Source organism: Penicillium manginii (genome assembly GCF_028828005.1).
Source record: "Penicillium manginii strain IBT 31320 chromosome Unknown utg000009l:1.0-3297300.0:1.0-3298630.0, whole genome shotgun sequence".
Taxonomy (NCBI): Eukaryota; Fungi; Ascomycota; class Eurotiomycetes; order Eurotiales; family Aspergillaceae; genus Penicillium; species Penicillium manginii.
This window is the reverse complement of record NW_026643110.1, coordinates 3204305-3230620: the sequence shown is the minus strand read 5'-3', so window position 1 is coordinate 3230620 and position 26316 is coordinate 3204305. Positions and strand designations below refer to the sequence as shown.

General features: G+C 47.0%; 10 protein-coding genes across 10 annotated transcripts; 3 read left to right on the top strand and 7 right to left on the bottom strand.

Annotated features, from left to right (window-relative positions):
• N7533_012905 (cupin domain-containing protein) lies at nucleotides 1–477 on the top strand (the record flags this gene model as incomplete). Its single annotated transcript, XM_057109555.1, has 1 exon — nucleotides 1–477. One exon carries the CDS (start codon nucleotides 1–3, stop codon nucleotides 475–477), a length of 477 nt encoding a protein of 158 aa, XP_056954656.1.
• Nucleotides 478–4207: 3730 nt separating this feature from the next.
• N7533_012904 (uncharacterized protein) lies at nucleotides 4208–4706 on the bottom strand (the record flags this gene model as incomplete). Its single annotated transcript, XM_057109554.1, has 2 exons — nucleotides 4208–4460; nucleotides 4519–4706. The coding sequence occupies 2 exons, from the start codon at nucleotides 4704–4706 to the stop codon at nucleotides 4208–4210; spliced, it is 441 nt and encodes a 146-aa protein (XP_056954655.1).
• Nucleotides 4707–6126: 1420 nt separating this feature from the next.
• Nucleotides 6127–7992, bottom strand: N7533_012903 (uncharacterized protein; the record flags this gene model as incomplete). The annotated part of the gene is made up of 1 exon (XM_057109553.1): nucleotides 6127–7992. The coding sequence occupies one exon, from the start codon at nucleotides 7990–7992 to the stop codon at nucleotides 6127–6129; it is 1866 nt and encodes a 621-aa protein (XP_056954654.1).
• Nucleotides 7993–8100: 108 nt separating this feature from the next.
• On the bottom strand, nucleotides 8101–9744 carry N7533_012902 (uncharacterized protein; the record flags this gene model as incomplete). The annotated part of the gene is made up of 1 exon (XM_057109552.1): nucleotides 8101–9744. The coding sequence occupies one exon, from the start codon at nucleotides 9742–9744 to the stop codon at nucleotides 8101–8103; it is 1644 nt and encodes a 547-aa protein (XP_056954653.1).
• Nucleotides 9745–13344: 3600 nt separating this feature from the next.
• N7533_012901 (uncharacterized protein) lies at nucleotides 13345–14584 on the bottom strand (the record flags this gene model as incomplete). Its single annotated transcript, XM_057109551.1, has 2 exons — nucleotides 13345–14135; nucleotides 14272–14584. 2 exons carry the CDS (start codon nucleotides 14582–14584, stop codon nucleotides 13345–13347), a joined length of 1104 nt encoding a protein of 367 aa, XP_056954652.1.
• Nucleotides 14585–16113: 1529 nt separating this feature from the next.
• N7533_012900 (uncharacterized protein) lies at nucleotides 16114–17109 on the top strand (the record flags this gene model as incomplete). The annotated part of the gene is made up of 3 exons (XM_057109550.1): nucleotides 16114–16583; nucleotides 16637–16904; nucleotides 16960–17109. The coding sequence occupies 3 exons, from the start codon at nucleotides 16114–16116 to the stop codon at nucleotides 17107–17109; spliced, it is 888 nt and encodes a 295-aa protein (XP_056954651.1).
• A 15-nt stretch (nucleotides 17110–17124) lies between these two features.
• N7533_012899 (uncharacterized protein) lies at nucleotides 17125–17498 on the top strand (the record flags this gene model as incomplete). The annotated part of the gene is made up of 2 exons (XM_057109549.1): nucleotides 17125–17177; nucleotides 17339–17498. The coding sequence occupies 2 exons, from the start codon at nucleotides 17125–17127 to the stop codon at nucleotides 17496–17498; spliced, it is 213 nt and encodes a 70-aa protein (XP_056954650.1).
• A 2921-nt stretch (nucleotides 17499–20419) lies between these two features.
• N7533_012898 (uncharacterized protein) lies at nucleotides 20420–20971 on the bottom strand (the record flags this gene model as incomplete). Its single annotated transcript, XM_057109548.1, has 1 exon — nucleotides 20420–20971. One exon carries the CDS (start codon nucleotides 20969–20971, stop codon nucleotides 20420–20422), a length of 552 nt encoding a protein of 183 aa, XP_056954649.1.
• Nucleotides 20972–22864: 1893 nt separating this feature from the next.
• Nucleotides 22865–24742, bottom strand: N7533_012897 (F-box and wd40 domain protein; the record flags this gene model as incomplete). The annotated part of the gene is made up of 1 exon (XM_057109547.1): nucleotides 22865–24742. One exon carries the CDS (start codon nucleotides 24740–24742, stop codon nucleotides 22865–22867), a length of 1878 nt encoding a protein of 625 aa, XP_056954648.1.
• A 145-nt stretch (nucleotides 24743–24887) lies between these two features.
• N7533_012896 (uncharacterized protein) lies at nucleotides 24888–26288 on the bottom strand (the record flags this gene model as incomplete). Its single annotated transcript, XM_057109546.1, has 1 exon — nucleotides 24888–26288. One exon carries the CDS (start codon nucleotides 26286–26288, stop codon nucleotides 24888–24890), a length of 1401 nt encoding a protein of 466 aa, XP_056954647.1.
• Nucleotides 26289–26316: the final 28 nt, after the last annotated feature.

The following is a 26316-nucleotide window of genomic DNA, read 5'->3' as shown; positions in this document are numbered from 1 at the left end:
ATGACTGCTACACATAGGGCCGAGGATGTTATTGCTGCCCTCAACCTTACGCCCCATCCTGAGAAAGGCTTTTACATTGAGACATTCAGAGACTCAAATGTATCGGTCGAGGGCCGCGCACTCAGCACCTATATCTATTATCTCCTCGAAGGCGAATCCGGCCTATCGCACTGGCATCGTGTGCTTGACGCTGTCGAAGTGTGGCATTATTATGCTGGCGCACCGTTGCAGCTCTCGCTATCCTGGGACGATGGCAAGCCCATCCGCGACCTAGTTCTTGGGCCCGATATTTGGGAGGGTGAGAGGCCACAGATTGTTATTGAGCGCGGAGAATGGCAGCATGCGCGGTCTTTAGGAGAGTGGACGCTGGTAGGCTGCTCTGTCGCGCCAGGATTTGAGTTTGGGGGGTTTGAGATGGCAACCGCAGGTTGGGAGCCAAACAGTGCAGCGGAGAGGAAATCTTCGGCAGAGGTATGATTCTCATTCAGTTTCTACACCATCTGCGTGTTATTGGGAGGATCCGACTGTGCAGCAGAAAGTAAAAGGAGGGCCAGGGTGCGATACTGTTGATTGATGCGGGTACTGTAATCTCATCATGGTTAGTAGGCTTTGGTAGATAATAGGATACTGGATACCTTCCAGACAAGACATATCGGATCATTCAGATAGAGATGAGGAGATATACTGCATGAATGGGGCTGACCTGTGAATTACTAAATTGGCCACGCGCAACCACGACAGCTCCGCAGCTGAGAATTCACTATTCTTCCTCAGTATTTCATTCTTGTACCCTAGTCCGAGACGCATCCAGGGCTCAATGTCGTTCTCCATTAGTTTCCCACTTCTCATCCGTTTCCCATTCACCTTCAGTATCCCGTGTGACTTCCACTTCCCATTCTAACAATGTTCCAGAACTAGATAAAGTAGTGGGATGGCTGAGGCCGAGTATTTGCTTCTGCTTGGTGAAGCACGTTCTTAGCAGAGCTATGGCTTCGGCATCGTGAGCTGAAGATTTCCAAGTGAAAGCGAGGTTGGCCATACTCGTCAGTGTGTGGGGATGATCCTCGCTAAGCTTCGTCTTGCTCGTCTCCATCACCTGCACAAAGAGCTGCTCGGCCTCCTTCTATCTCCCATTCAGCCTGTATGCTGTTGCCAACATGCTTGTGCTATCAATGACTTCCTTGTGTTCGTCACCTAATAAAATTCTTCTTTGGTCTCTTGATTTTGATGCTATTTCTCTTGTATACGCGATGTTACCGCTTTGCCCCGCATACCATGCGCCCCTATAAAGCAATATAGCCCATTGTAGTAGACACTGAGGTGATGCTGACCACTGTGACATTACGGATTTGACATGGGGAAAAATTAGCCTGCACCTCTCCCAGTTTTCGTATTCACCGGTGGGAAATTTGTCACACAGGATGCTAATGAATCTATTCTTCCATCGGTCTATTTATCTGTGAGATTTCAACCATGCGCGCGTAGTCAGTTGCACCAGCCGATGTATAGTAAAGAAAGTGTTGTTCTCACTGACGGATACGAATGAGTAATTTCTTAATGTCGTAATATCATCTTCAAATTCGGGGTCTCTATCGGATTCAGATGTCATCCCATCACTGGAGCCGTCAAAGAGTTCTGCACCAGAGGTACATTTGGCCTCAGGCCGAAGCCGAATAAGGTTCTCTGGTATCCCTTGCCAGTCAAAAAAGCTCATGAATGAAAGTAACTCTGCTGCAGGTGGATTTGTTTGGCGAAGATGACCGAAAGAAATTTGCCACGTCACAAGAATTGAATTCGTGGCTTCCCAGTCCCGGGAGAGGCGACCTGCCTCTTTTGCCAGAAGCCTTGTCGCTTTACGGTCACTCCCTTCAAAGTCTGCTAGGTATTGGGATACCGAATAGCGAGGCGCCCGATTTCGAATAGCTGGCTGCCTGTATGATCGCTAGCGGCATGAACTCCGACGCGTTTACTGATTGTAGATATTCTTGGCTCTCCTCTGGGTGCTGAAGCTTTCTTCGAAGAAGCTCCAGCGACTCAGACTTCTCCATCGGTTCTACTGTAATAAGGTGCTCATGGTCGACCATTTTTAAAGCAACCTCTCTGCTCCGACTTATAATAATGATGGATCCATTTCGGCTTCGAGGAACGTATTCCAAGAGTGGTTTTTTTGTTATGCTGTTCGTTGGGCCTATCGTTGGATCTTCCTTGCCTGCCGTCGGAAGCGAGCAAAGGAACTTATCGTCATCGACATTAATCAAGGATACAAATCCATTTCCCTTACTTCTCATCCCGGAGCTTGTTCTCGACCAGTTTAAACATATTAGCTTTCGGATCTTAGCGACCGTAGATTTTGACCTGATCCGCTAAGTCTCGGAAAGTTTGCTCGAATCGAGCTTCGTTACTTGCATGGACCCAAAAAACCTATGTCGCTGGTTTGGACCGGACCTGATAGGAGTATTCGATGGCAAGCTGTGATTTCCTTCGGGTTGTGAGCAAAGGCCTACGTTCGCGTCGCTCTACACTCACCCGACACCGCCGAGACCCACTAGCGCGATTCTCGACCCTCTGGCACCGATGTTTTCTCATGAATCTGATGGAGCAGCGTGTCGCGAGAGACAAAATGCGGATCGCGCGGGAATGGAACAGTCGATAGAGGGCTAGGCGGGGTCACCGGTCGCTCTGGGGTCGGGCACTAGTCATTAGGAAGCCGACCTTGCGACCGTGTCCAATTCCTGACTTAGCTGGCGGCAGATGGATTTCATTGTGGATCGAGCCGCTGCTGTGTCCAACCTGCAGTCCATGATTGCAGTCTCCAAATGATACTGATTCCATAATCAAATAAAATGCCTTGTGTATGGATTATGGTAGGAATGCTTCTTAGACCCCACAAGCTGAAAGAGGGGCAAGTTCTCCGTCTCGTCCGTCATCATGTGATATAAGAGCACAAGCCAGGAACGTCGCCCCCCACGGCTTTCCGAATGACAATCTGTCGATCATGGTTCCATACTGTAGGGGGTGGGGCGGGTACTGTTCCTGGGCACGGATCGACCCGATCCAGAAAGTCAGATCCAGGCAGTCCGCCGCAGTCTGCTATAAGCAGCCAAAAGGTTCCAGATCAAACGTTTTAACCTCACCATGAGAAGAAACTGTTGCGACCCAATGACATCAAGCGCATATTCTGAGAGCAACCAGAGTACAGCTTGTGGCTGATACATTTGATCGAGAGATGACGCACCGCTCTCAACCACCTTTTTTGAGTTTGAGAGGGACCCCAAAGCTCCCAGGAAACCCCGACTCTTCCAAGTCACGTGTATTTCCTAATAGATGGCACCCCCCAGACTTTTCGCCCAAATTAGCTCCACCAGCTCCCTGAGCAGAGGGGTTAAGCAAGGGTAAGCAGATGGATTGATTTTCCTTCACATTCGGTGGTCGTCCGCCCATCTCTTCCGCCAAATCCCACCTCCCCCAACGTCCTGATCCTTGCACCCCTCTTTGTACAACAGGGCGCCAAGACTCCCCATCCCAAAGCTGGAGATGATTCAAGATACTGTTAAACCTGTTTAGTACGATGTAGGTTTAGTACGATATCACCCTTCGTGCGATAAATTTTAGGCTAAAAATTGGACCCACCATACAAATATTGCTAAACCTTGATAAAGCGGTAGTGTAAGGACTCAGATGCTTTGGAAGATAGCAGTAACATTGAACGAAGGTACTAAGCTGAGAGAGAGAAGAAAAGAGGTTAGATACTACAGTGGCCCACGTTAAGGCCGGCGAGGCCTGAGGCCTGGCTTCGATCTGTACTCGCAGAGCTCACACTTCCTCGTGAAGCTCTCTATTCTGTTCTTAAAGGTTTCTCTGGTCGTGTTTAACTTCTAGAAGCTCGGCTTTCCTGATTTCGATAAGGGAGGTTTGCTGGTTGGTCGTCGGCTTTGCAGAGCAATTTTGTTTAGGATGTTGAATGCGTTGAAAACATTCAACTCCAAAAAATAGCGAGTTTGAACTCAAATAATAGTAGGGAAAAACCACACATACTGATATTTATAAATTCAATAGTAACAGAGACAAAACATTCAAAATGAGTGATCAGGTAAAATATAGCTCCCCTATTCCTGCAACCCCCTCATTATGTGTACATCCACATCCACATCCACATCAACCAAGAACAAAAACCAGAAACCAAGAACTGAAAGCGAAAAGCCAAAATCTAAGGAGAGTAAGGGGTGACAATTAGATCACCAGTAAAAATGCAAACCTGCGTTCCCTCTTCTTTGTGACATCCCCACTGGGAAGCATCAGCATTAGAACCCAAAGCCACATCAATTTCTTCTGCACCCCCAGTACGCTTGATAACAAAGCTCAACCACGTCGGCTGCTCATAGTTCACACCGTTGGGGAACTTAACAACATAGTTGTGATCGGCCGACCAGCTTTCGGCGGGTGGCTGTCCGGGGCGATCCCTAAAGTAAGCGTTAGTTACTTTTGTCGACAGGAAAATAGGGCAATTGGAAAACATACCAATTTAGGCTTGCGCTGGTGCTGTCGGAGTAGTTTGGATCCCATAGAGAGAACTGAACGGAGCCCTGCTGGTCCGAATAAGTGGCCTTAAGACCAGTGATGGTGACAGCTTGACCGGCCCGCTTGGTAGGCACAGCGAGGGCACCGGTGGCGGCAAGGTAAAGAGAGGAGATGATTGCGGCCTTCATTCTTGGTAAATAATTGACTAGTATCAATGCGTTTGAGTAGAACTAGAAGCGATTGATGATTGAATTGACCGTGGTTGTTGATGATGCTGGTTGCAAGCGGATATGGGCATCTTTTTATAATGTGGCATTCAGGCCCTCAGCATGGAATCCGACCCCGATTCACAATGTGTACATATGGCTTGATGTTGCATTCAGATTTACCGTACCTGTCTCAGTCCATCTCACTAGCTGTAAGCTCTATTCGCTCTATAGCCATGCGACATCCGCTCTGGGGATCTTGATACTCGTCAGGCCCCCAAGAGAAAACACAACCTTCAGATTAAGCCAATCTCTCATTGGCCTTATTTTTGACAGTGTCTATTTTCGGCAAAAAGCTTGAAAATCACTTGATCTGTGACTACCTCCGCCTCCTTCCAGATAACACTGAAACAACCTCCCCTCGGGTTCCGGCTGTAGAACATTCCCGAAGACAGTCCCGCTGTTTTTGTGTCTCATTCCAGTATACCCTGTGCCTGATGTTGCGATGCATTGACAAAATGGTCTCCAATTTGAAAAGACGTGCTGGCTGAGAAATGTGCTCCTTGAGCACCTTGACCCAGAACATACCCTCCAGTCTTGGGAAAAAGCAAACTTCCTCATCCTGGAGCGGCGATTGATTGAGTTTTTGTTGAGCGCGAAAAACAGCAGTTTCTAGAAGGTGAATATGTTGACAAGCTTCTGGTGCTCTGCTGCGGCATTTGAAATTCTCTGTTTCGAAACATTCCATCGTGATATATGCGAAAGTTGCAAAGTCCTGGGAGTCCTCCAAAAATTTAGCCCAAGAATTTTCACCCTCGAGCGGAATCTTGAAGCAGCTAGTCTGAAAGCCTTCGAATGGCCAAGCAACACAAATGTATTTTTCTGTCAAGTCTAATCCGGTCGGCCCAAGAGCCTGTAAAATTTGATTAATAAGGCTCAAAGTCTTTCTGTCAAAAAAGGGATCTTTTGGTCTTAGACACTCCCGTCTAATTTTGGACTCAACAAGGTCTGGGTCGAAGTTTGAGTTGATGCAAAAATGCGGGATTAAGTCTGCAATAAGCGTTCGTAGTGGAACTCTCCTGGCGATCCCTGTACAGTAGCTAACTTGAACGCCATAGTAATAATCCAAATAGGTATGTATCACATCTGGGAAATTGAGCATAATGTCTTTCACCGTGACACCCCTTTGCTTATTCCAAGTTTGGGAAACCTGGCTACCTGGGACCTCGCTGACACCGACGTTGATCTGCCGTTGCGAAGGTTTGTATATCGTAGGGCCAGTTCCCAGAATGTGCAATGAGTTTTGAGACTTTTCCCAGCATTCCCTTTCCTCAAGGTTGCATGTGGTGTTTGTTTTCACCAGAGATCCAATCAGGAGTGGATCTTCAATATTGACGGGACTTTAATCCTCTATATCTTGGATATCCTTAGACCAGTGATATGTTTGGCCGTTACCAGCGAAAATAAATCCCTTGCCGATTTTGATTGCGACTGGAAGTGCCGGTAAATCACTCAGAAATATCAGGGACCCCGGTCCCCAAGTATCCAGTATATCCTCAATGTGGCCAAGGATGTCGTACTTGATGCTTATCTGTAAGTCTTGAGGCTTTTCTAGCTCTCTGGGCTGCGATGAACCCTGGCTGGCACGGAAAATCAAGACTGGCCCACCGGTCATTTCACCTAAACACGTGAGATCAACAAGTTCTGCTATTAATTGGGGGAAGTCTGCTTCCCAGTCAAGTCCACTCAACGTCATCTGATGTAGGGGGCTATCCAGAAAGAACGGCTGGAATGGACCAATATGTGCTTGTGAATAGGATAAAAAGCCAACACAGAGGAATTGGACTGTTACCGCACAGAGATGAATGCACCATTCCATTTCAGAGCCTTTTTGGTATCTCGCAACATCTGACCAGACCAATTCTAAGATTGTCTCGGAAGCAGATAGAAGAGTTCTCAGGCTAGATTGCTCAGATGTTGGTTCTAATACACGCTTCAGTGCCTCGGATAGAGCAAGAACGGATTTGAAAGTCACGGAAATAGTCTCGCCCCGAGGTATCTCCAAGGTGTGGGCACCTTCCTTGATTATTGTGAAAGAACTGCAACACAAATTCTTTGACTGTGTCAGGGCAATAGCGTCGCAGACCCCTGCAAGGGCGCGAGAGATGCGAGACCAAATAAATCCGATATTGATTGGTTGACTTCGATCGGTGGCAAGAGTATATGAAGCCTTTATACTGCAATTCTCGTTGCTGAACTGAATGGATCCAATCCAGTCCCTGGAGGAGCGAGTTGATGGACTTATTCCAGCGAGTCCACAGAGTCCCTGGATCTGCTCAGTGGTACTCCGATGATCAATATTGAAGGGATTATGATCGAGCTTTGGGCCCCCTGATGCCCATGATCCACCACCCAAAACTTCATGGCAACATCCTGGTATATGTCTGTTGTCCCTTATATCAGCAAGATCGAGGGAAATAGGATTGAAGAAGATCCAAGGAGAGTCTTTCACGCTATCCGAAAGCAGCTCAAATATATCCTGTGTATTATATCCCACAATACCGAGCTCGTGTATCCAATTGTAATCGACGGGAATTTTGAGATTACTATCAAGAACAAGAGTCATCAACGAACGTCCTTTCTGAGAATTGTGTACAAACGCCTCTAGGATTTCACCGGTTATATAGATTGAGTCTCCTAGTTTGTTCACACAAAGAGCCAGCAGTTCGTCTCCCTTCGTCGTATTCTGGACAGCCGCTTTCACAACACTCTCAGTGATTGGGATCGCATCTCCTAGTTTCTCAAAGAAGAGAGTTATCAGTTTGTCTCCATTTCCCGTATTCCGGACAGCTGCTTTCACAATATCCTCAGTGATTGGGATCGCATCTCCTCGTTTCTTGAAGAAAAGAGCCATCATTTTGTCTCCGATCGCTGTATTCCGGACAGCTGCTTTCACAATATCCTCAGTGATTGGGATCGCATCGCCTCGTTTCTCGAAGAAAAGAGCCATCATTTTGTCTCCGTTCACTGTGTTCTGGACAGCCGCTTTCACAACACCCTCAGTAATTAGGATTGCATCTCCTTGTTTCTCAAAGAAGAGATCCATCAGCCGGTCTCCATTTCGCCAATTCGCTGCAGCTATCCTCAACATATCTTCAGTGATTGTAATCGCATCTCTTCGTTTCTCAAGGAAGAGAGCTATCAGTTTATCTCCCTTTGCTGTAGTTTGGACAGCCGCTTTCACAATCTCTTCAGTGATTGGGATCATGTCTCCTCGTTTGTCAAAGAAGAGAGTCATCAGTTTGTCTCCATTTCCCGTATTCTGGACAGCTGCTTTCACAATATCCTCAGTGATTGGGATCGCATCGCCTCGTTTCTAGAAGAAGAGGGCCATTAGCTGATCGCCCTTCCTCCAATCCTGAGTAGCAGCTTTCACAACATCCTCAGTGATTGAGATCGTGTCTCCTTGTTTCTCGAAGAAGAGAGCCATCAGCTGGTCTCCACATCTACTGTTTCTTATAGCCGTTTCCATAACCAGTGGGGTGATAGGAACATTATCTCCTTGCTTTTCAAGAAGAGACACAGCAATTTGAACACCAGTCTGTTCATTCTGGGCGACTGCCACCATGACGCGTTCTGTAATTCTGATCTGATCTCCTCTTCTGTCAATGAGGACGGACATCAAAATCTCAGCCCGGTATACATTTCGTGCGACTAACAAAAGGATATCTTCGGTAATTAAAATATCCTCCCCTTGATGGTCAAGGAGAAAAGACATAACCTTGTCACCTTTATGCTCGTTCAAAACAGCAACCTCCACAATATCTTGGGTAAGAGCAATTTTATCATCATAATTTTTGAAAAGGAGAGTTACCAGTCGATCCGCACTATGTATATCCCCGACTATTACCTTCATTACATCCTCTGTGAGCGGAAATTGATGTCTAAGTTTCTTGAGAAAGAGAGCCATCAGTTTATCTCCCTTTGCTGTATTCTGGACGGCCGCTTTCACAACACTCTCAGTGATTGGGATCGCATCTCCTCGTTTCTCGAAGAAAAGAGTCATCAGTTTGTCTCCATTTCCCGAATTCCGGACAGCTGCTTTCACAATATCCTCAGTGATTGGGATCGCATCGCCTCGTTTCTCGAAGAAAAGAGCCATCATTTTGTCTCCATTCACTGTGTTCTGGACAGCCGCTTCCACAATATCCTCAGTGATTGGGATCGCATCTCCTCGTTTCTCAAAGAAGAGAGCTATTATTTTGTCTCCGATCGCTGTGTTCCGGATAGCCGCTTCCACAATATCTTCAGTGATTAGGATCGCATCTCCTCGTTTCTCAAAGAAGAGAGCCATCATTTTGTCTCCGATCGCTGTATTCCGGATAGCTGCTTTCACAATATCCTCAGTGATTGGGATCGCATCGCCTCGTTTCTCGAAGAAAAGAGCCATCATTTTGTCTCCGTTCACTGTATTCCGGACAGCTGCTTTTACAATATCCTCAGTGATTGGGATCGCATCTCCTTGTTTCTCAAAGAAGAAAGCTATCAGCTGGTCTCCTATTCCAATATTCTGGACAGCCGCTTTCATAACATCCTCAGTGATTGGGATTGAATCTCCTTGTTTCTCAAAGAAAAGAACCATCAGTTTATCTCCGATCGCTGTGTTCCGGACAGCTACTTTCACAATCTCTTCAGTGATTGGGATCGTGTCTCCTCGTTTCTCGAAGAAGAGAGCCATTAGGTTGTCTCCCTTTACCATATTCTGGACAGCAGCTTTCACAACATCCTCAGTGACTGGGATCGTGTCTCCTCGTTTCTCGAAGAAGAGAGCCATCAGCCGGTCTCCCTTTCCCTCATTCGCAGCGGCCAACTCCATAATGTCTTTGGTGATTGGAATCGCGTCTCCGTGATCCAAAAGAGCAACTACTCCTGACAACCCACCATGAGTATTTCTCCCTTCTTCCATAAGTTTTGTCTTCACAGTCCTGCTGTTCTCAGTAGTCTGCTTGCTACTGTCCATGATTACGCAAGGTGAGATATTATTGATTTCTTTGTGTTTTGGTGTTAATGTAGACGAAATGATTTGAATGGGGAGTTAAGGCACCAAAGTGAAGGAAATCCTGCCTGTGCTCAGTCTTCCGCCTTCTGAAACGCAGTTTCATGGGTCTCTGTGGGCTGGGTTTGCCACGTCACTCGTTCCTTGTCAGCGCTAAGCCTTGCCTTTCTGATTGGCTCTAGGCTTTCCTATAATTGGCTGTCTTGTGCATTTTGCAACTAAGCAAATTTTGATAACGTAATTCCCGGTCACCCTGGCCACCCGGTCACCCTGGCCACCCACGCCCATTAGAAAATTTCAAGATCAATTATCTCAACCAACACCCATTAATTCAACTAAATATAGCGATTTTTACATGTATTAATCCTGTGGCCAATCTCCCTACACCCACTACACCTAGGCGGAGCCCTAGTAGCCGGCCTATCTGCCTGAATAGGAAATTCACCCTGCGTATCCGATTCTATTACCGGTGCTTCTGCTGGCGAATCGAGCTGCGCAACTAGCTGTAGGCCCTCTTCAACAGTCAAACCCTCTTCGCAGGGTATCTGCTTATGCGACCGATTGCGCTTCTTAACGATCTTCTCATTCGCTGCGCGTAGATTCGCATTATCCTGTGCAAGCAATGCGGTGTTGTGTAGTGATAGGTAGTGACCCTTGATAAGTCGATCCAAGATAGTTTTTGATGGGCTTGGAGGACTCATTGACCGTCGCTTTAGTAGATCTTTTAACATAGAAGCTTGTTTGAATAGTTGAGTAACGGTTCTAGGTGTTTTTGGTGTGAATTGGCTAGATCTGCTGCTCGGTCGGCTGCTTGGTGGTGTAGGTGTTCGTAGAGAGATATTAAGCTTCGAGAGCACTCTTTCTGCATTGATTGGTACTAGGCCACTAGCTGCGAAGCTATTTTGAATAGTGCTAGGTTGGTAGGCTTCTAGCCGTGCGCGTTGGTAGTCCTCTAGGAAATCGAATTTATCGATATGGTTATATCCTCTGCGTGCAAGATCGCTTATAAAGCGACTATACGTACGCTTTAGCACTGCAAAACAGCCAACATCTAGTGGCTGTAGTAGATGTGATGAATGTGCAGGCATACAAAGAGGTATAATATCGTTTTCGGCGCATACTCTATCAAATTGAGGTGTAAGGTGGCTACCATGGCCATCAAGGATTAGTAGCCGAAACCGGCCACGAACACGCAAATTCGTTGATGGGATGAATAGCTTTTCTAGCCAGCGTAGGCCAATCTCATCAGTAGTCCAGCCGTTCTTGGATACCTCAAATCGCCAATCTCGTGGTAGGTTTTCAAACCAACCAGCGATAGCAACTTTGCCTTTGAAAATCACACATGGCGGTAGCGAATAGCCATCTGCGCAAATTGCTTCGATAGCAGTAACCCATTCACGATTTCCTGGCTGTAGTATCGATCGCCGACCGTAGTATTCAGCTCGCGTAACCACCTTCTGCGTAGATATAAGACCCATAGCAAATCCTGTCTCATCAAAGTTGTAGATATCCTCCGCTTGTATACCATTCTCGTCGATAACACGCTGTACGGTCGTAAACCACTCTCGTAGCGATTTTGGGTCTTCGTTTAGTGCGCGCTGGTAGTCATATCGCCTAGAGAAGCGTGATCGAATCTCTTTACGTCGATTTATAAAGGTTGATGGCCAATTCTTGCCAACCGTAGGTGGAGGGTAGCTACCGCGTGCAGCCAGTAGGATATTAGCCATTTTGGCTACAGTAGCTGGCCTAGGGGCTGCTCCACGTGAATCCATAGAGATAATCCAATCAACAAGCGAATCCTCTTCCAATTGGGTCAGTTTATGGTTAGGGTTACGTCTCTCTGCGATAGAGACTACACCACATGCACGCGTTTGTAGGGTACTGCGTGGAATTTCGTATAGCTTTGCTGCTGCACGAATAGATTTGATACGGCCATTTTTAATATCATCGAGGGCTAATAAGATCCTGCCCTCTTGATTGGCCGATTTTTGTAAGGATTCAGAGCGAATTGGTGGCATGGTAGTTGGTTGAAGTTGGTAGGTTGGTAGGTTGACGCGTTTTCTGATGGGGTGGCCAGGGTGACCGGGTGGCCAGGGTGACCGGGAATTACGTTATTGTGTTGGCTAGTTTCGGTCATCTTCGATCAGTGCTGCAGAAATAGCGCGCTTCTTACTCTTGTACATTTCCAGAACTCTGCAAACCTAATAACTAACAGAGACGGCAACATGTGGCAGAAATATTGGGGAATCGCTAAGGAAGGTGTGCGGCTCATGGTGGTGCACAGTTTCAAGAATAATTTCTATTTAGGCAAATTTCTCTCATGTCGGATACTGGTCGCGTTTGACCCAAACTTCCGTGGTTTTATTGGGTCAGCGTGGGTATGATAAGATGTCCAATTGCATGATAGTGAAAGATTACGACCATTTTCAAGTGGTCCAGTATTACCTTTCCTTGAATTCCCCGAAAATTCTTCGCGCCGAACGTAATAATTCATAAAGAAACTCCTCACTACTAGCGATGTGAGAATGGGCAGGTGGTAGATCGACATAAACGAAACTACAATAGAAGATTTCGACGGTACGTCCCGAGACATCCACAGTAGGATGTATGTCCACGTCAGCCCGGCGCGGGGTTGAAATAGCTGTTTACATATGACAAGAAGCTAATTTTTGAGATACGTAGATAGAGCCAATAAAAATCACTGTGGGATCCTCAGCTGAGGGGCGAACGCGAATCACCCCCACCCACCCCCCGGTCAGCGGCTTATGGGCTGGGGCAGTGAGAGCACAGCCACGATGGAGCTGACTGCACACCTCCGCCGAGAGATTCACAGGTCAAACAAAGAAGTTAAAGCCCTGGGTATAATTCATGAAGACCTCAGATAAGAAAATGTACTTTGGTGTGAAGAGCTCGGTCGTGCTTTGATTATCGACTTTCATCGTTCGACTCTGAGATGCCGACTGGCTAAGCAGCCACTGGGGCCGGCAAAACGACGACTATATCAAGTGGACGCCGGAAATGCAAAACGTCTTGGGATCTCGGGGTGAGGAAATCTATTTCAACGTGTTACATTGGCGATCTCCGTTGTGTTTGGTTTGATTCTCGAGCGTGAATACTAATAGTTGTTTGTGGATATTTCCTTACATTCCCGGCCCATGGCCAGTTCTAACTAGTAGATCGCCTCTTTAACTTGGTAGAATAATGTACCTGCAATGATGAACGTTTGCGGCTAGGAAAATGTGCTTCGATTTCGCTCCATGACAGCCTCTTCTCCTCCTTTAACTCGACCAGCAGGTGGTTTTCATTGGCCGAGTATGACCGACGTTTGCCCTTTACCTGACTGGCGCGGCATTTGGTCACCGGCTGCTTTCGTCTGCTGCTCGGCGCCACGATTTCAGGAGCACACTGTGTAGAGAGGCGACGGGACAAAGGTATGTTGTCGGGCACTAGTGTAAAGAAGAATGTAGGCCTTGGTCCTTCTGACTCAACTGTAAGAATGGCCCGCCCAATAAAATCGCGACTCGTGTTAGGACACTCCAGTAAGCTACCACAAGAACTCTGAAATTAGTATGAAGAGGCTGTGCTTGTACGAGTGTGCTTGCAATCTAAGACCTCAATGCGTTCCCTATCAGAGAATCCTGGTTGGAGATTGTCTGTTGTGAAGTCCCCTTCCGAGGAATCGTCAGACCTCTCACCGCCTCCACAAAGAGACATGTTGAATGCGACTGACTGAGAATTCGATCGCGCAATTCCTGTTGTTCGTGATCGCAACGGGGGTATGACAACAGTAACAGAAGGGTACTTCCCTTTGTGACATGGTTTTTTGCTTGTCCTCTCGCTTTCATTTCTCCCTTTTCTCATTTTTATCTTTTTCGAACCTGTAGTATATTCATCCGGAATACATAATGACTTGGACATAGCCGGCGACTCAAGATCCATCGCCTCAGCCGTGTCCGCCCGTTCCGGGGTGACTTGTCCAGGGCTGCTTGGAAGAGTAGTGGTCACAGAGCAACTATTCGAATCGCGCATAGCTTCCTTTCCTGCGTACGGGTGCGTATCATATTTTTCTTTGCTGTGATCTTCCGAAGCGAGACTCAACAAAGAATCCTCTTCTGAGGGTTCAGCTGCGAGAGAAACTGATCGGGAAGAAGGCGAGGTATCTGTAGAGCGCTCACACACAGAAGTGAATATATCAGATGAAACGCACCGCGCATGGGTATCTAAGAGGAAACGTCTTTTCTCTCTGTCGCGCGACTTCCACTTCAGTCGATTGGTTTGCATCGCCAATCCAATTTGCAGAGTCCGGCCGGACGAGTACCACAGGATTAGTCTCGATGAGCGGCGGATTGCTGGCGCTGGGACGAAAAGGTGGTGGAGGTTTGGAGGGGCTTGTATCGCCTGGCTCGCAGACACAATTTACTCTCGTTGAAAACGGCGCTATGTGAAAAACCATTAGCAAGTAGGGAAGCTCTGATTACAGTTGATACATACGATCAAGGGGTAAGTCTCTGTCAAAATCCTCTTGGTAACCCAAATCAAATGTCGGCAGTGAATCGCAAGAAGCGCCTTCGAGGGCATCGTCATTGGCCAAAGGCGGAAGTTCTTCCTCCAAGCTCTTTCTCAGTTCCATATCAAACTCGTTCTGTAAAACGGCAGTCTGCTGGTGCTTCTGATTATTTGTAGGTCTCTCAGACGACGGAAATACGCCAGTAAAATACCCCCTGCTGCTGAATGCGGAATGCGGTGGCTTGGGAGGCTTTGAAGGGCCTTCATAAAATTGGATATTATCGAGAGTCACAGGCATGCTGGTATTGCAGATTGAAACAGAGGAGTTCAAGAATGAAATAAGTACACCTTTGAAGCAAGAGGTGAATGATTCTGAGGTCAAATAAGCCGAAATCAGCCTCTCCTTCCCCACTTCCTTCCGGCAATGATTTAATTATCCACTGTTCATACTCACCAAATATGTCTGGCACGTGTGAGAAAGGGGCTTCTTTAGCGGACTCTCTTCCAATTCAGCTTGGCCCGTGTGTTCCTGCTTTCACACAATGTAACCCTCCCCATATCCGTCATCTCACCTCAAGATCCGATATAAAGCTATGAGGTTTGTCGCAGAAAGCTGAAAACGTAATTTGCGATCCGTGACCAATGCCAAAAACCGCGCACCAACTACACAAAGCAGACAAGTGGCACAGGGGGTGGGGATTTCCGTGGGCTGTACATGGTCGCCCAGGCCGTCCCGAGGTGCAGTGGGTCAGATTTACTGAATCATATACAGGAAGCACCACGTCTGCTGACCGTCGTTGTAGGGTCTGGGTGGCATCGTTCCGCCAGGTGGGAGTCTGAGACAAGCTCGAAAACTCAACAATTAAATACGATCCAATTCTGAAGTGTCCAGTTCGACTGCGGGTTGTATGGCTCTGGACAAGATATTAAGGGGGCCCGGCAGAGCCTTGTAAGTACCAGAGCGAGTAGTCATTTAGCCAAGAGAACAAAGTATCGCTAGAAGAATGGTGTGAGTGGAAATGGATGACAGTGCTGCCAGGAAACGCTAGCAGTCAGCCTAGAAAAAAGAGATCCATCCAAGGCCAAGGCCAATGCCCCAATCGGATTCATGGTGGGCTTGCTGGGAGGGGGGGAGGAGCGAGATAGTCAAAGAGGGTGACGATAGAGCGACGCACCGCGCCTTTATACAGTCGGGCGGCGAAGTCGCCCGGCGGTAAGGGACCAGGGTGGTCCCGTTGAGGGATAGCGTGCGGGCTAAACCTCATCTGGAGAGCGCTAAACCGGTCTGAGGGCGCGTGGGGGCGGGGGCTAACCGGGGTTGGGGAGCTGCCGTTTCTGGCGGCGGCCCAAATCGAGATATTACTTCCTGTATTTTTCGATTTGGGCCGAAGCTGCCATCTTCAGCGTCATTCGACGCCGAAAATGGCGTCCTTGGCCCCGGTGGCTTCTGCCACGACCGCGGTCGCCATTCGCGCACGCACCGGCTAATGCAAGCCCGACCCACCCAAGGCGCCCAAGCGTCTCAATGATGTTCCGATTCCAGTCCTCAGTTCCATGCCACCGAAAATGGATTACCCACAAGGGCGCAATGGCTTTGCTAATGAGTCGTCGCGAGCAGCTACTTATTACATATAAGTTTCGATCGTGCCGATGGAGTCCACTCACTCTCGACCGCCTCTTGAGCTCCTGCACTTACTCCCCATTCGATACGAACAGTGGCTGTCTTGTTTAGCACTAGGATTCGCATGATAGACAGAACCGAAGTCCATCGTAATTATTTTCATCCTTCTATTTCTGTGGTCACCCAGCTGATAAATACAGATGGTAATGAACCGAAACCACGATTACAACGAGAGCGCAAGTTTCGAATCATCTCAAACAGAATCAGACACTAGTGGCTCTGGCTGGGAAAGTGGCTTCATCAACCTAGATCGCTCTACAGCGCGCTATTCCAGAAAAAGCTCTCGGGCTCTTCGGGTTGACAAGGGGATACGCAAGCGTCCTGCAAAATCCATTTCTAGCAGCGACTCCGATAATGATATGGCCCCTAAAACTTTGCATAAAAGAGTGAAATATCGGATTGCGAAATCTCAAAACAATCCGACCAAGCTTCAAGTGGGGGCTAATATCACGGAGAACCTCTTGAGCCCTGATGAGTCCGATGAGCTCGATAGCGAGGACGGCTCTGAGACTGATCCAGATATTGACACAGACGATACAATCTCAGAAAGCGAGGATAATGGCTATGCCGACACTACCAAGGAAAATGTAGCGGGAATGTACGATCTTTGGGAAAGGTACGTAGAAATGCAATCAATTATAAAATTCACGCTAACTGAAGTCTAAATAGATTTTGTCGGAAGCAGTATAAGAAAGGCGGAATTGGCATCAACTCCCAGTGGGCGAATCCAAATAATGCTCTGAAAGTAGCCAGTAAATCTGAATTCACACGATTCTTGCGCTGGCGCCTAAAGGTCCGGCGTAGTAAGAACGGCCGACAGGCGAAAGGAGTCAAAAAAGCTAGTATACTGGATACTAATTGGAAGAACTTTCTTCGGCATTACGAGAAAGTCAATAAAAACCCAATAGACGGGAGCCTGGGTCGAAGGATGAGAAAGGTTTGAAATCTGCCCGTATCTTGTTTCATGATAATATTAATTTGTGCTTGTACAGAGTATTCGGAGAATTATCCTACGGGCAGGACTGGATACCGAAGAGAAAGAAAAGACGCCGATGTATATTGAGGATTTGGTTCCTCTCCAGGAAACAGTGCTCCGAACTATGGAAAAAAGATTTTATACCGGATTACAGAGAATACAGTAATGTCTGTACAATCTGATGGCCTACTTTACTGTAAATCGAATCAATACCATACGAAACTTGCAATATAAGTATATACTCTGCTTAATCTAATATGATCCTAAAGGTGGTCTGCTGTGGATCTTGCTGGAGTTTACTTACAAGTTCACAAAGAAATACCTAAAAATCACATAAGGGTATAGCTTATCTACAATTTTCATTATTATGACTGGTGTTGTAATATTTCTTCTAGAAATACTTTCCTGATTCCTGAGATTATATATGACCTATTATTGATGTTAAGCCTGTATACCTTCTTGCTAGGTATATTGTTCCACGATAACGCCTTCTGCGCTCCTGGTATCCGCTCTATAGGCGATCTAAGGCGTTTATTTCTGGAGGGTGATCAGTAGCAGATAGAGATACTATTTAAGCCTGAAAAGTCTGAGAATTATGTATTCTGTAAAATTAAAGGGATTAAAGGCCTGATAAAATACTATCGTGATCAACCTATTTCGAAGAGCTTACTATCTAGCCAATTTCAAATATTTGGAGAAATTACTGGATTCAAATAGAGCCTATTCATACATCGCTTCAGATACGGCGGCGGAACTATCTTGAATGAAAGCGGTAGGTTTTCTTATGCCTGACCTCTAGGATAAAGACTAGTACGGGATTAGTTTACAGAGACTGACTTTAGTAAGGCTTGTCAGTGATGTACAATAAACTTGATTATGAAATATACCGACATTCGGACTTTTCTCAATCACTATCTGCTACGGCGGATTGGCATAGACATGTAGTCTTTGATACGGGGCTTGGAGCCTGATTCTGCGATAATGCGTGCAGTTACTAGGATGAGAAGGTGGATAGACACGCGGAGGCCTCGTGAACTTACCGATGAGCAGAAGACAAGCGTCGAGGAGGATTCCGAGCTCTAGGAAGTAATTAAAAAACGAGATTTATTTTCCGGAAAGCTTCATCGAGGGAAGAAAAGTACTGCAACTTAGCTCTAAAAGCTTGATCAGTTGAAAAGGAAGGTCACAAATACGCGTAACAGACTAATTTACGACCTGCGGAAGCGTGTACGGGAAGACTTTGATAGCCAACAGGCTGTCATTGATATCGAAAGGCAACTTTCTGGAAGTGTACTGTATGAACAAGAAACAAAAGAGATACTCCTTATAGAAGAATATATGCTCCCCAATGCAGATCCTTCTACTGGAAAAATTGACAACTTGGCCGACGACTCTATCTGTGGAGGCAGAGTGGACGCGTCGAAACGAGGCTGTTGAGGCTGTTCGGATGTATTGCGATGTTCTCGAAGGGGGACCACGCCGAGGTCGACGATATAAGAAACAAGCGATTCCCACGAGGAATAATACAAGTATGCCCAATGATCCGCCCCGCGCTGTCACCAGAGCGCCCTCTCCAGAGGAAAGAACATCAAGCGCAGAAGCGATAATGAGAGAGGATACGAAACCATTTGAATGCTTTCAATGCTACGGAATGAGACACTACTCTCGCCATAAGCATCTTCTGCGTCATTTCAGAGACTCACATTTGAATGACCGTCAATGCAACCAGTGCAACGAAGCTGTCGAACATGAAATGGGCCTGCGCCGACATATGCAGGACAGACATGGATTGAAGACATAGCAATAAACTATTTTAGCATCTATATGTCTCATAGAAATCAAGGCAACACAATTTCAGTTTGATCCAGATCCCTACAAAAAGTTAGGCGAGTGTAACTGGTGACTACAGATCGAACATAGGGTGCAAGGTTCGAATTCATACATAATGAGATGGACATCCGCATAGATTAGGCACAAAACGAAATGAACACTGGCGTGACCCAACACCGGCGAAAAGCCAAGATGAATTTTTGGGCGAACAAAGTCACACGAGTACAGCAAGTTATACGGCGTAGATGTATGTATCCGCGGAGGAAATTAATAACTTCCCGATTCTCGAATCCGAATGCTTAGGCATCAGGATTTTGGTCCTTTCTTGGTCCTCATCTTGTATATCTCGAGAAGCTTCGATCACAATGGAATACATATACTTACTTTGATCGAGGCTTATTATCCACCACCAATACAGAGAAGTGAGAAAAACTTTTAAACAGAAAATAAACCTTGGTGGGGACAATAGATACGTTTTTGTACTTCCATTGACATGAAGCATGAATAGCATGAAGAGCTTGAGCAAGCCCGCAACAGCTAGAATTCGTAGTCTGCGTCTACGTAGCGATTGCCCCCAGCTACGTATCTTGCGAGCGCTTGCTAGAGCTGCATGTCATAAACAAGCACATGTGTCGGCTAACGGTCGCTCACGAAGAGGAAGTCGCCCACGAATAGGTGACTGACAACCTCCAGATTTTGGCCTTTTCCAATCATGTACAATATCTAAAATAGTTCCGGAATATTCGTTCAGATTTCAAGGCCTTCGTCGTAAAAGCTATGGTTAGACCAAAGTTGCGGTAGTCACCTCTACATAAATAACTAGACTTGCAAATATCATGCGGTTTCTTTAGTCTTCTACTCGAACGCCGCCGACCGCGATCGCGAACTGGGGGCAGTCGCTCTAGCAACAGACGACAAAGGTGAGTGGCGAGACTGCCGTGTTAAGAGGGGGATGTGTGGAAAAGTCCTGATCGAAACATAGAAAACTATCATGAGCCATTTGAGGAGGCTCGGCGCCGTCTGATGTTCCGTTTCTTTAGCTCGCGAAGGTCATCCGGATTAAAAGGTGGTAAAGGATGATAATTTGCCGTTTTTAACTCGGACTCTTCGGGAGAATCGTTGTCGGATGAATCTAACTCATAGATCTCTCGAGCACCATCACCATAATCATGATAAATGCTTTTTTTATCCGTTTTTTTTGTTGGCACGAGTGCACCCGTCATCTGGCAACTTGAACTGTTCTGGATTTCTTCCTTTCCTCCACTGATGGTTCCATTGGCCAAAGGGCGAATCCTGGCAGATTCATAGAAATTCTGGGAGGGAGTAGATAGATGGCAAGAGCTGACGGTCTCCGGAGCAGCGGGTTGAAAAGAAGAATTTGTAAACGGAGGTAAACTAAGATTTTCGGTTTGTATCGAATTAAATCCAGACTTATCGGAGCTAACAAGTCCAGTTTTGATGACAGCCCTGGCATTTTCAATAGACGGTCCTTCGATGTTTTTGATAATCACAGCAATGAGTCGTATGTTGTCAACAGCTTTGGTAAAATCTCCAATATTGTCAAGTCTGTTTATGGATGCCTTAAGCTCGCGTTCTGTTCTAAATGTCTGTCTTTCTAAGGATTTTCTGGTTGATCCAGATGTAAGCTAGTATTTCGGGATGAGGGGAAAGGTGACTAACATTCTAGAAAGCAATTGTGATTTTTTCCCAAGGTCACTCTCCGGAATTTTTGAGTAATTGATGGTGGCCAACTCAAGCATGGCAATGGTTCCCAAGAGATTGAGACTAGCTTTCACACTGCCCAATGCGGCCAATGGAAGTTGTAGTTCATCTTTGGTGAAGTGCCATCGGATTTTTGCTAATACCTTGCCGAGTGAAGTTGCATGATCACTTCGATATAGCGGCTTCAGCTTCAATTTGATTCCCCGTATCTGGTTATGAGCCAGCTTTGATTGGCGCCGGAGTCGCTGATCAAGCTTTTGTTCCAGGGCTTGCTGCATTACGCGAGTAGGAAGTGGCGCGACAGCGTCGTAGAACATACTGGCCAATATTCGACAGTTTTGTACCTCGTAACGAAGAAGCCGAAGATCTTCTTCGGCCATGCGAAAGTCTCGGGCAAAGCGTCGAAGGCTGATACTACATGCGTCGAGTTGGCTAAGTAATGCGATCCCGGCAGCAACAGTACTAAACGCTTCCATTATGAAGGCACCTTCATTTACTGAACAGCTAAAACTCAATTTAGAAAGAACTTTGAGCTGCCTTTTATCTCACGCAAATGAGGCTCTTCGCCTGACTGGTATTGCAAACCAATGGAAAAGTGCCACGAGTACTTGGCGTCCCAGAAGGATGCCTGAGCGGCGCGCGTAAAGGTTGGACACCAGCCCTTAGCGCGAGGTCCGTGTACCGGCGTTTCCATCGAATTCGCCCACTTAGAGGGAGATCGTGCTCCACCAGATCCCCAAATCTCGTGCACTTGCGCCGACACAAGATCTACAAAGGTGACACCAGCTCCCGCGATGAAAACTAATACAGTAAAGTTCTTTTATTTCTCTTCCGTACTAACTTTCTACAAGAAAGACACGTTCATGGTTGGCATGGTCAAAAGCAAATAGCAAATAGCAAGGAAGGTACTTCTAGAGTAAGATCTGTTGGCAGTGTCCTAAGGGGCCTTGTTGTTCATGGGACCTCCATGGCAGTTCCCAGCGTATTTTCTGGATCGAGCCAGGGCAAGGGCGTTACTTTGCCTTATTAGAGGATGGTCAGGAGGGGATCAGTGGGGCTTATTTAGCGCCACAAACCCCCAAGAATATGTAGACACAAGAGCCTCAATATTCAACATGGCTACATTGCGGTCCACCACTATGTACGTCTAGTTGAACAGTGATATTCTAGTACACTGAAATCATTTGAGTGAAATTCTCCAGCAAGGTATTCAATATCAACTCTATTGCGAGGACTCGATAGTCTTTGTCTCTTTTCTTCCTTGTTCTCTTATCGTTCAATTCTCTCCATATCCAATTTTCCTAAGGGGGTGTAAATTTCAAAAATAGTTCAATCCAATTTCATTCGACTATGAACCTGGTGCAATCTAACTCAATGTCTTTTTAGTCAGATAAAAGTGGAATTTTCCTCCGCTCAAAACAAGGCCTGTGAGCTGCTTTAATACACAATTGTTAGATCAGCTCCTAACGAAGAAACCATCAATCTAATCTATTAAACTCCGTAGATCCCTGGCAATTTCTAACCCCAGAAAGCCTGGGAAGTGAGTAAAAACAAGAACGATAATGGTAAATTGTGATCCCAGACCATCTCAATCAAATCATGCGGCGTGGTTAACTCATACTCGTACTTGTCTGGACGGAAAGAATCTCGCTAAACACATTGTGGGAGTATTTGAGGTGATCGCAATCCCGCTAATGCAAGTCCCTTTCGAACTAACCCCCATCCCGGTGACTTAAATGGTCTGGAGGGTGCGAGAATCTGCGTGCTTTATGATCAAATTCTGCTGAGCTTCACTGGCCGTATCACTATTTTTCAGCATATTTCCACCTCCATAGCACATACGGTGCGCAAACATCGACTGAAGCCAACCATGAATCTCCCCGAGATTTCTCAGTCGAGCAGACATGGTGCCACTAAGAATAGGTTGATCCCACAGAAGAACCGGGTGCCCGCTGACCACTCCAGTCTTGCAAAAGATACAATAGCGCTCCACCTCGGGGTTTAACGGGAGTAGCATCTGTTGACGACCGCTTTCGACAAATAGGTTTCGGAGTTTTTCTATAGAGGAGAGGGCTGGGGATTCAAAAGCCTGGAGCCAGAAAAGTATACCAAAGATGAAAACGAGGGTGCTGAAGATAAGCGACGGGTCATCAATAATTTCAGGGAATGCAAAAGTGCTACTAAGAAGAATCAATCATCAGGCCCTTCGAGATCAAGGAATAGTAGATACTCACATTGCTTCAAACCCGAAGAATGGTTTCGTGTGCTCTGGACCTGACCTCGGCCAGAAGCACGAAAGGACTGCCTTGAGGATCCTTTTGTATAGAGAACTCGAGATTCTTCAATTGCAAGGATACGGATTGAGGCCTTCAGTTGCTTAGATGAAACCCTATAATCAAAACCCTTCCATCACCGTACCCAAGAGCAAGGGTGGCTTGCTTGACAGCGGAAGCTGTGAATTGACGATGCTCGGGAGGGAGCCACAGTATATTTTCACCAGCCAGCATTACCCAATTATTTGAAACAGATACTTGAAATTTCAAATTATGTGAAATATAGTTATACTTATCATGACCTTTTTCAGCATGAAGATGGCAGAAAGCCAGTGACTGAGCCCAATCTGGATGGCCCTTGAGCGTCTGTATCTCAGAGCCGGTCTTGGCATCCCAGAGCTTGATGGTGTTGTCCTCGGAGCCTGAGGCTAGTATCTGGCTGTCATGGGAGAAGGCCACAGACAGAACGTCATGTGAATGGCCCTTGAGCGTCTGCAGCTCAGAGCCGGTCTTGGCATCCCAGAGCCTGATGGTTTTGTCATAGGAGCCTGAAGCTAGCATCTGGCTGTCATGGGAGAAGGCCACAGACAGAACGTCATGTGAATGGCCCTTGAGCGTCTGCAGCTCAGAGCCGGTCTTGATATCCCAGAGCTTGATGGTTTTGTCATGGGAGCCTGAGGCTAGCATCTGGCTGTCATGGGAGAAGGCCACTGACAAAACCCAATATAAATGGCCCTTGAGCGTCTGTAGCTCAGAGCCGGTCTTGATATCCCAGAGCTTGATGGTTTTGTCATAGGAGCCTGAGGCTAGCATCCGGCTGTCATGGGAGAAGGCCACAGACAGAACGTCACGTGAATGGCCCTTGAGCGTCTGCAGCTCATAGCCGGTCTTGGCATCCCAGAGCTTGATGGTGTTGTCATGGGAGCCTGAGGCTAGCAACTGGCTGTCATGGGAGAAGGCCACAGACAGAACGTCACGTGAATGGCCCTTGAGCGTCTGCACCTCAGAGCCGATCTTGGCATCCCAGAGCCTGATGGTTTTGTCATGGGAGCCTGAGGCTAGCATCTGGCTGTCATGGGAGAAAGTCACTGACAGAACCCAATTTGGATGGCCCTTGAGTGTCTGTAGCTCAGAGCCGGTCTTGGCATCCCAGAGCTTGATGTTGTTGTCCTCGGAGCCTGAGGCTAGCAACTGGCTGTCATGGGAGAAGGCCACAGACAGAACTTCACGTGAATGGCCCTTGAGCGTCTGCACCTCAGAGCCGGTCTTGGTATCCCAGAGCTTGATGGTTTTGTCCTCGGAGCCTGAGGCTAGCATCTGGCTGTCATGGGAGAAGGCCACAGACAGAACGTCATGTGAATGGCCCTTGAGCGTCTGCAGCTCAGAGCCGGTCTTGATATCCCAGAGCTTGATGGTTTTGTCATAGGAGCCTGAAGCTAGCATCTGGCTGTCATGGGAGAAGGCCACTGACAAAACCCAATGCGAGTGGCCCTTGAGCGTCTGTAGCTCAGAGCCGATCTTGGCATCCCAGAGCCTGATGGTTTTGTCTTTGGAGCCTGAAGCTAGCATCTGGCTGTCATGGGAGAAGGCCACAGACAGAACGTCATGTGAATGGCCCTTGAGCGTCTGCAGCTCAGAGCCGGTCTTGATATCCCAGAGCTTGATGGTTTTGTCATGGGAGCCTGAGGCTAGCATCTGGCTGTCATGGGAGAAGGCCACTGACAAAACCCAATATAAATGGCCCTTGAGCGTCTGCAGCTCAGAGCCGGTCTTGATATCCCAGAGCTTGATGGTTTTGTCATAGGAGCCTGAGGCTAGCATCTGGCTGTCATGGGAGAAGGCCACAGACGAAACCCAATGCGAGTGGCCTTCAAGGGTTTGTAGTCCTGGGCTCCAAAAATCCTCCACTTGCGGTATTATTCGTATGCGTTTGGGTCTGCTGTTAGAAAATATATTCCTAATAGTGCTTTGCATTGGTGAAAATACTAGCCCAGAAGAGTAAAGTTGGAGTGGGGCAACCCTTGCTATATAAGTGTTCTTCAGGATGAATCGCTTTCCGTCATAGAGAAGTGTGGCGATTCTATCTGTGCCCTTCTGCATTCTCGGCGTTAGCTATTACTCAAGTATGGACAACACAGAGACTTACGCCAACAGCCCGCTGCAGCATATCTATCATTCCCACAGCCTCAGATATAACACCCATCAAGCTCAGTGCTTCTAACCAGTGGAGGAAATGTTTTTCCAAGAAGGGAAAAACCTCAGGCTCTGATACGTGGCCTTCACTCTGTTGCAAATGGTATATCCAGTACTGACAGGAGTATTGTAGAGCCGCGGAAAGATGCTGATCAACAGTCTGACGGTCAATGTCCTCGTACTGGGTCCCGTAACTTAGCAGACCACATATATTGCGTTTGAGACCACGTTTGGAGTCGTTCATAACGCGGAGGCAATGCAGTGCTATCTTCTGATGTGTTTTTTCCGGACTGACACGGAAAGGGCTTTCTTTCGTTGTTAGAAGATAATCTTGAAATGATAAGTGCAGTAGCCGAACTGGCAAGTCAAGATTTTCTGGCACACTGAGGACCGAGTAGAATCCATTTAATCGGTTAGTGATCATTTCCCTTGGCCTGTCTGTCAGCTGCGCAAGAGCATTGACGGAAAGTGGGGTAGCAAGAAGAATAATAACCCCAACCGTATCGTGGAATTCTTGCTTCAACTGCTTTTCTTCGCCTTCATCTGCACCAGCCAGGAGTTGTTTCAAGACAGGCAAGTACGTTCTGTCCATTTGGGAGCCTGAAGTTGTTGCTGGATCATTCAGAAGGGCTAAAAGACGCTCTTTAGGGAGCCATTTTGGGTCATCTACAAATCGACAGATGGTAAACGCGGAGATGAACAATGGCACTGCTCTCTTTATTAGAGTTTCAAGAACATCATCTCCCGGCCATTCACTAGGGAGTTTTCGACGTTCCTTTATCAGCGAAAATTCGTCGCTTAAAAAAGCACGAATATCTTTTCCAACAACGGTGCTAGAGAGTTCGTGGAGGACGATACATTGATGATTGTTGCTTTTCTCGAAGACAGGACGGATTGGCAATTCGGGGCGGCTTGTCACGAATATGCGGACATGCCTAGATTTGCATTTCTGCATATCCGGCAAAAGTTGGAGTATAGTTTGTATGTCATCAGTATTGCCGCATTCATCTAGAGCATCGATCACAATCACAATTGCTGTGGGCTCATTTTGATCCAGTTCGAGAAGTGGCTCAAGGAGCAGCTTGGTGAATTGCTCTTTCAGCGATTTCCCTGATATATATGGGTCGGTATCAATAGCCATCTCAACATGGTGAATTAATGCAGGAACTTGAAGCAGAAGCTGCGCGCAAAGGGTGGTGAAGAGCCTCTTGGCGCTAGCACGCTCACCCTCTCCGCGTTTGAAGAAAAAGCTGGCACCAAGTTGATTTTTCTCCCTGAAGCGATGGGCTATTGTCCGAGAAATGGTTGACTTCCCAGTTCCGGCCATACCATTTAACCAGAATATAAATTCTTGG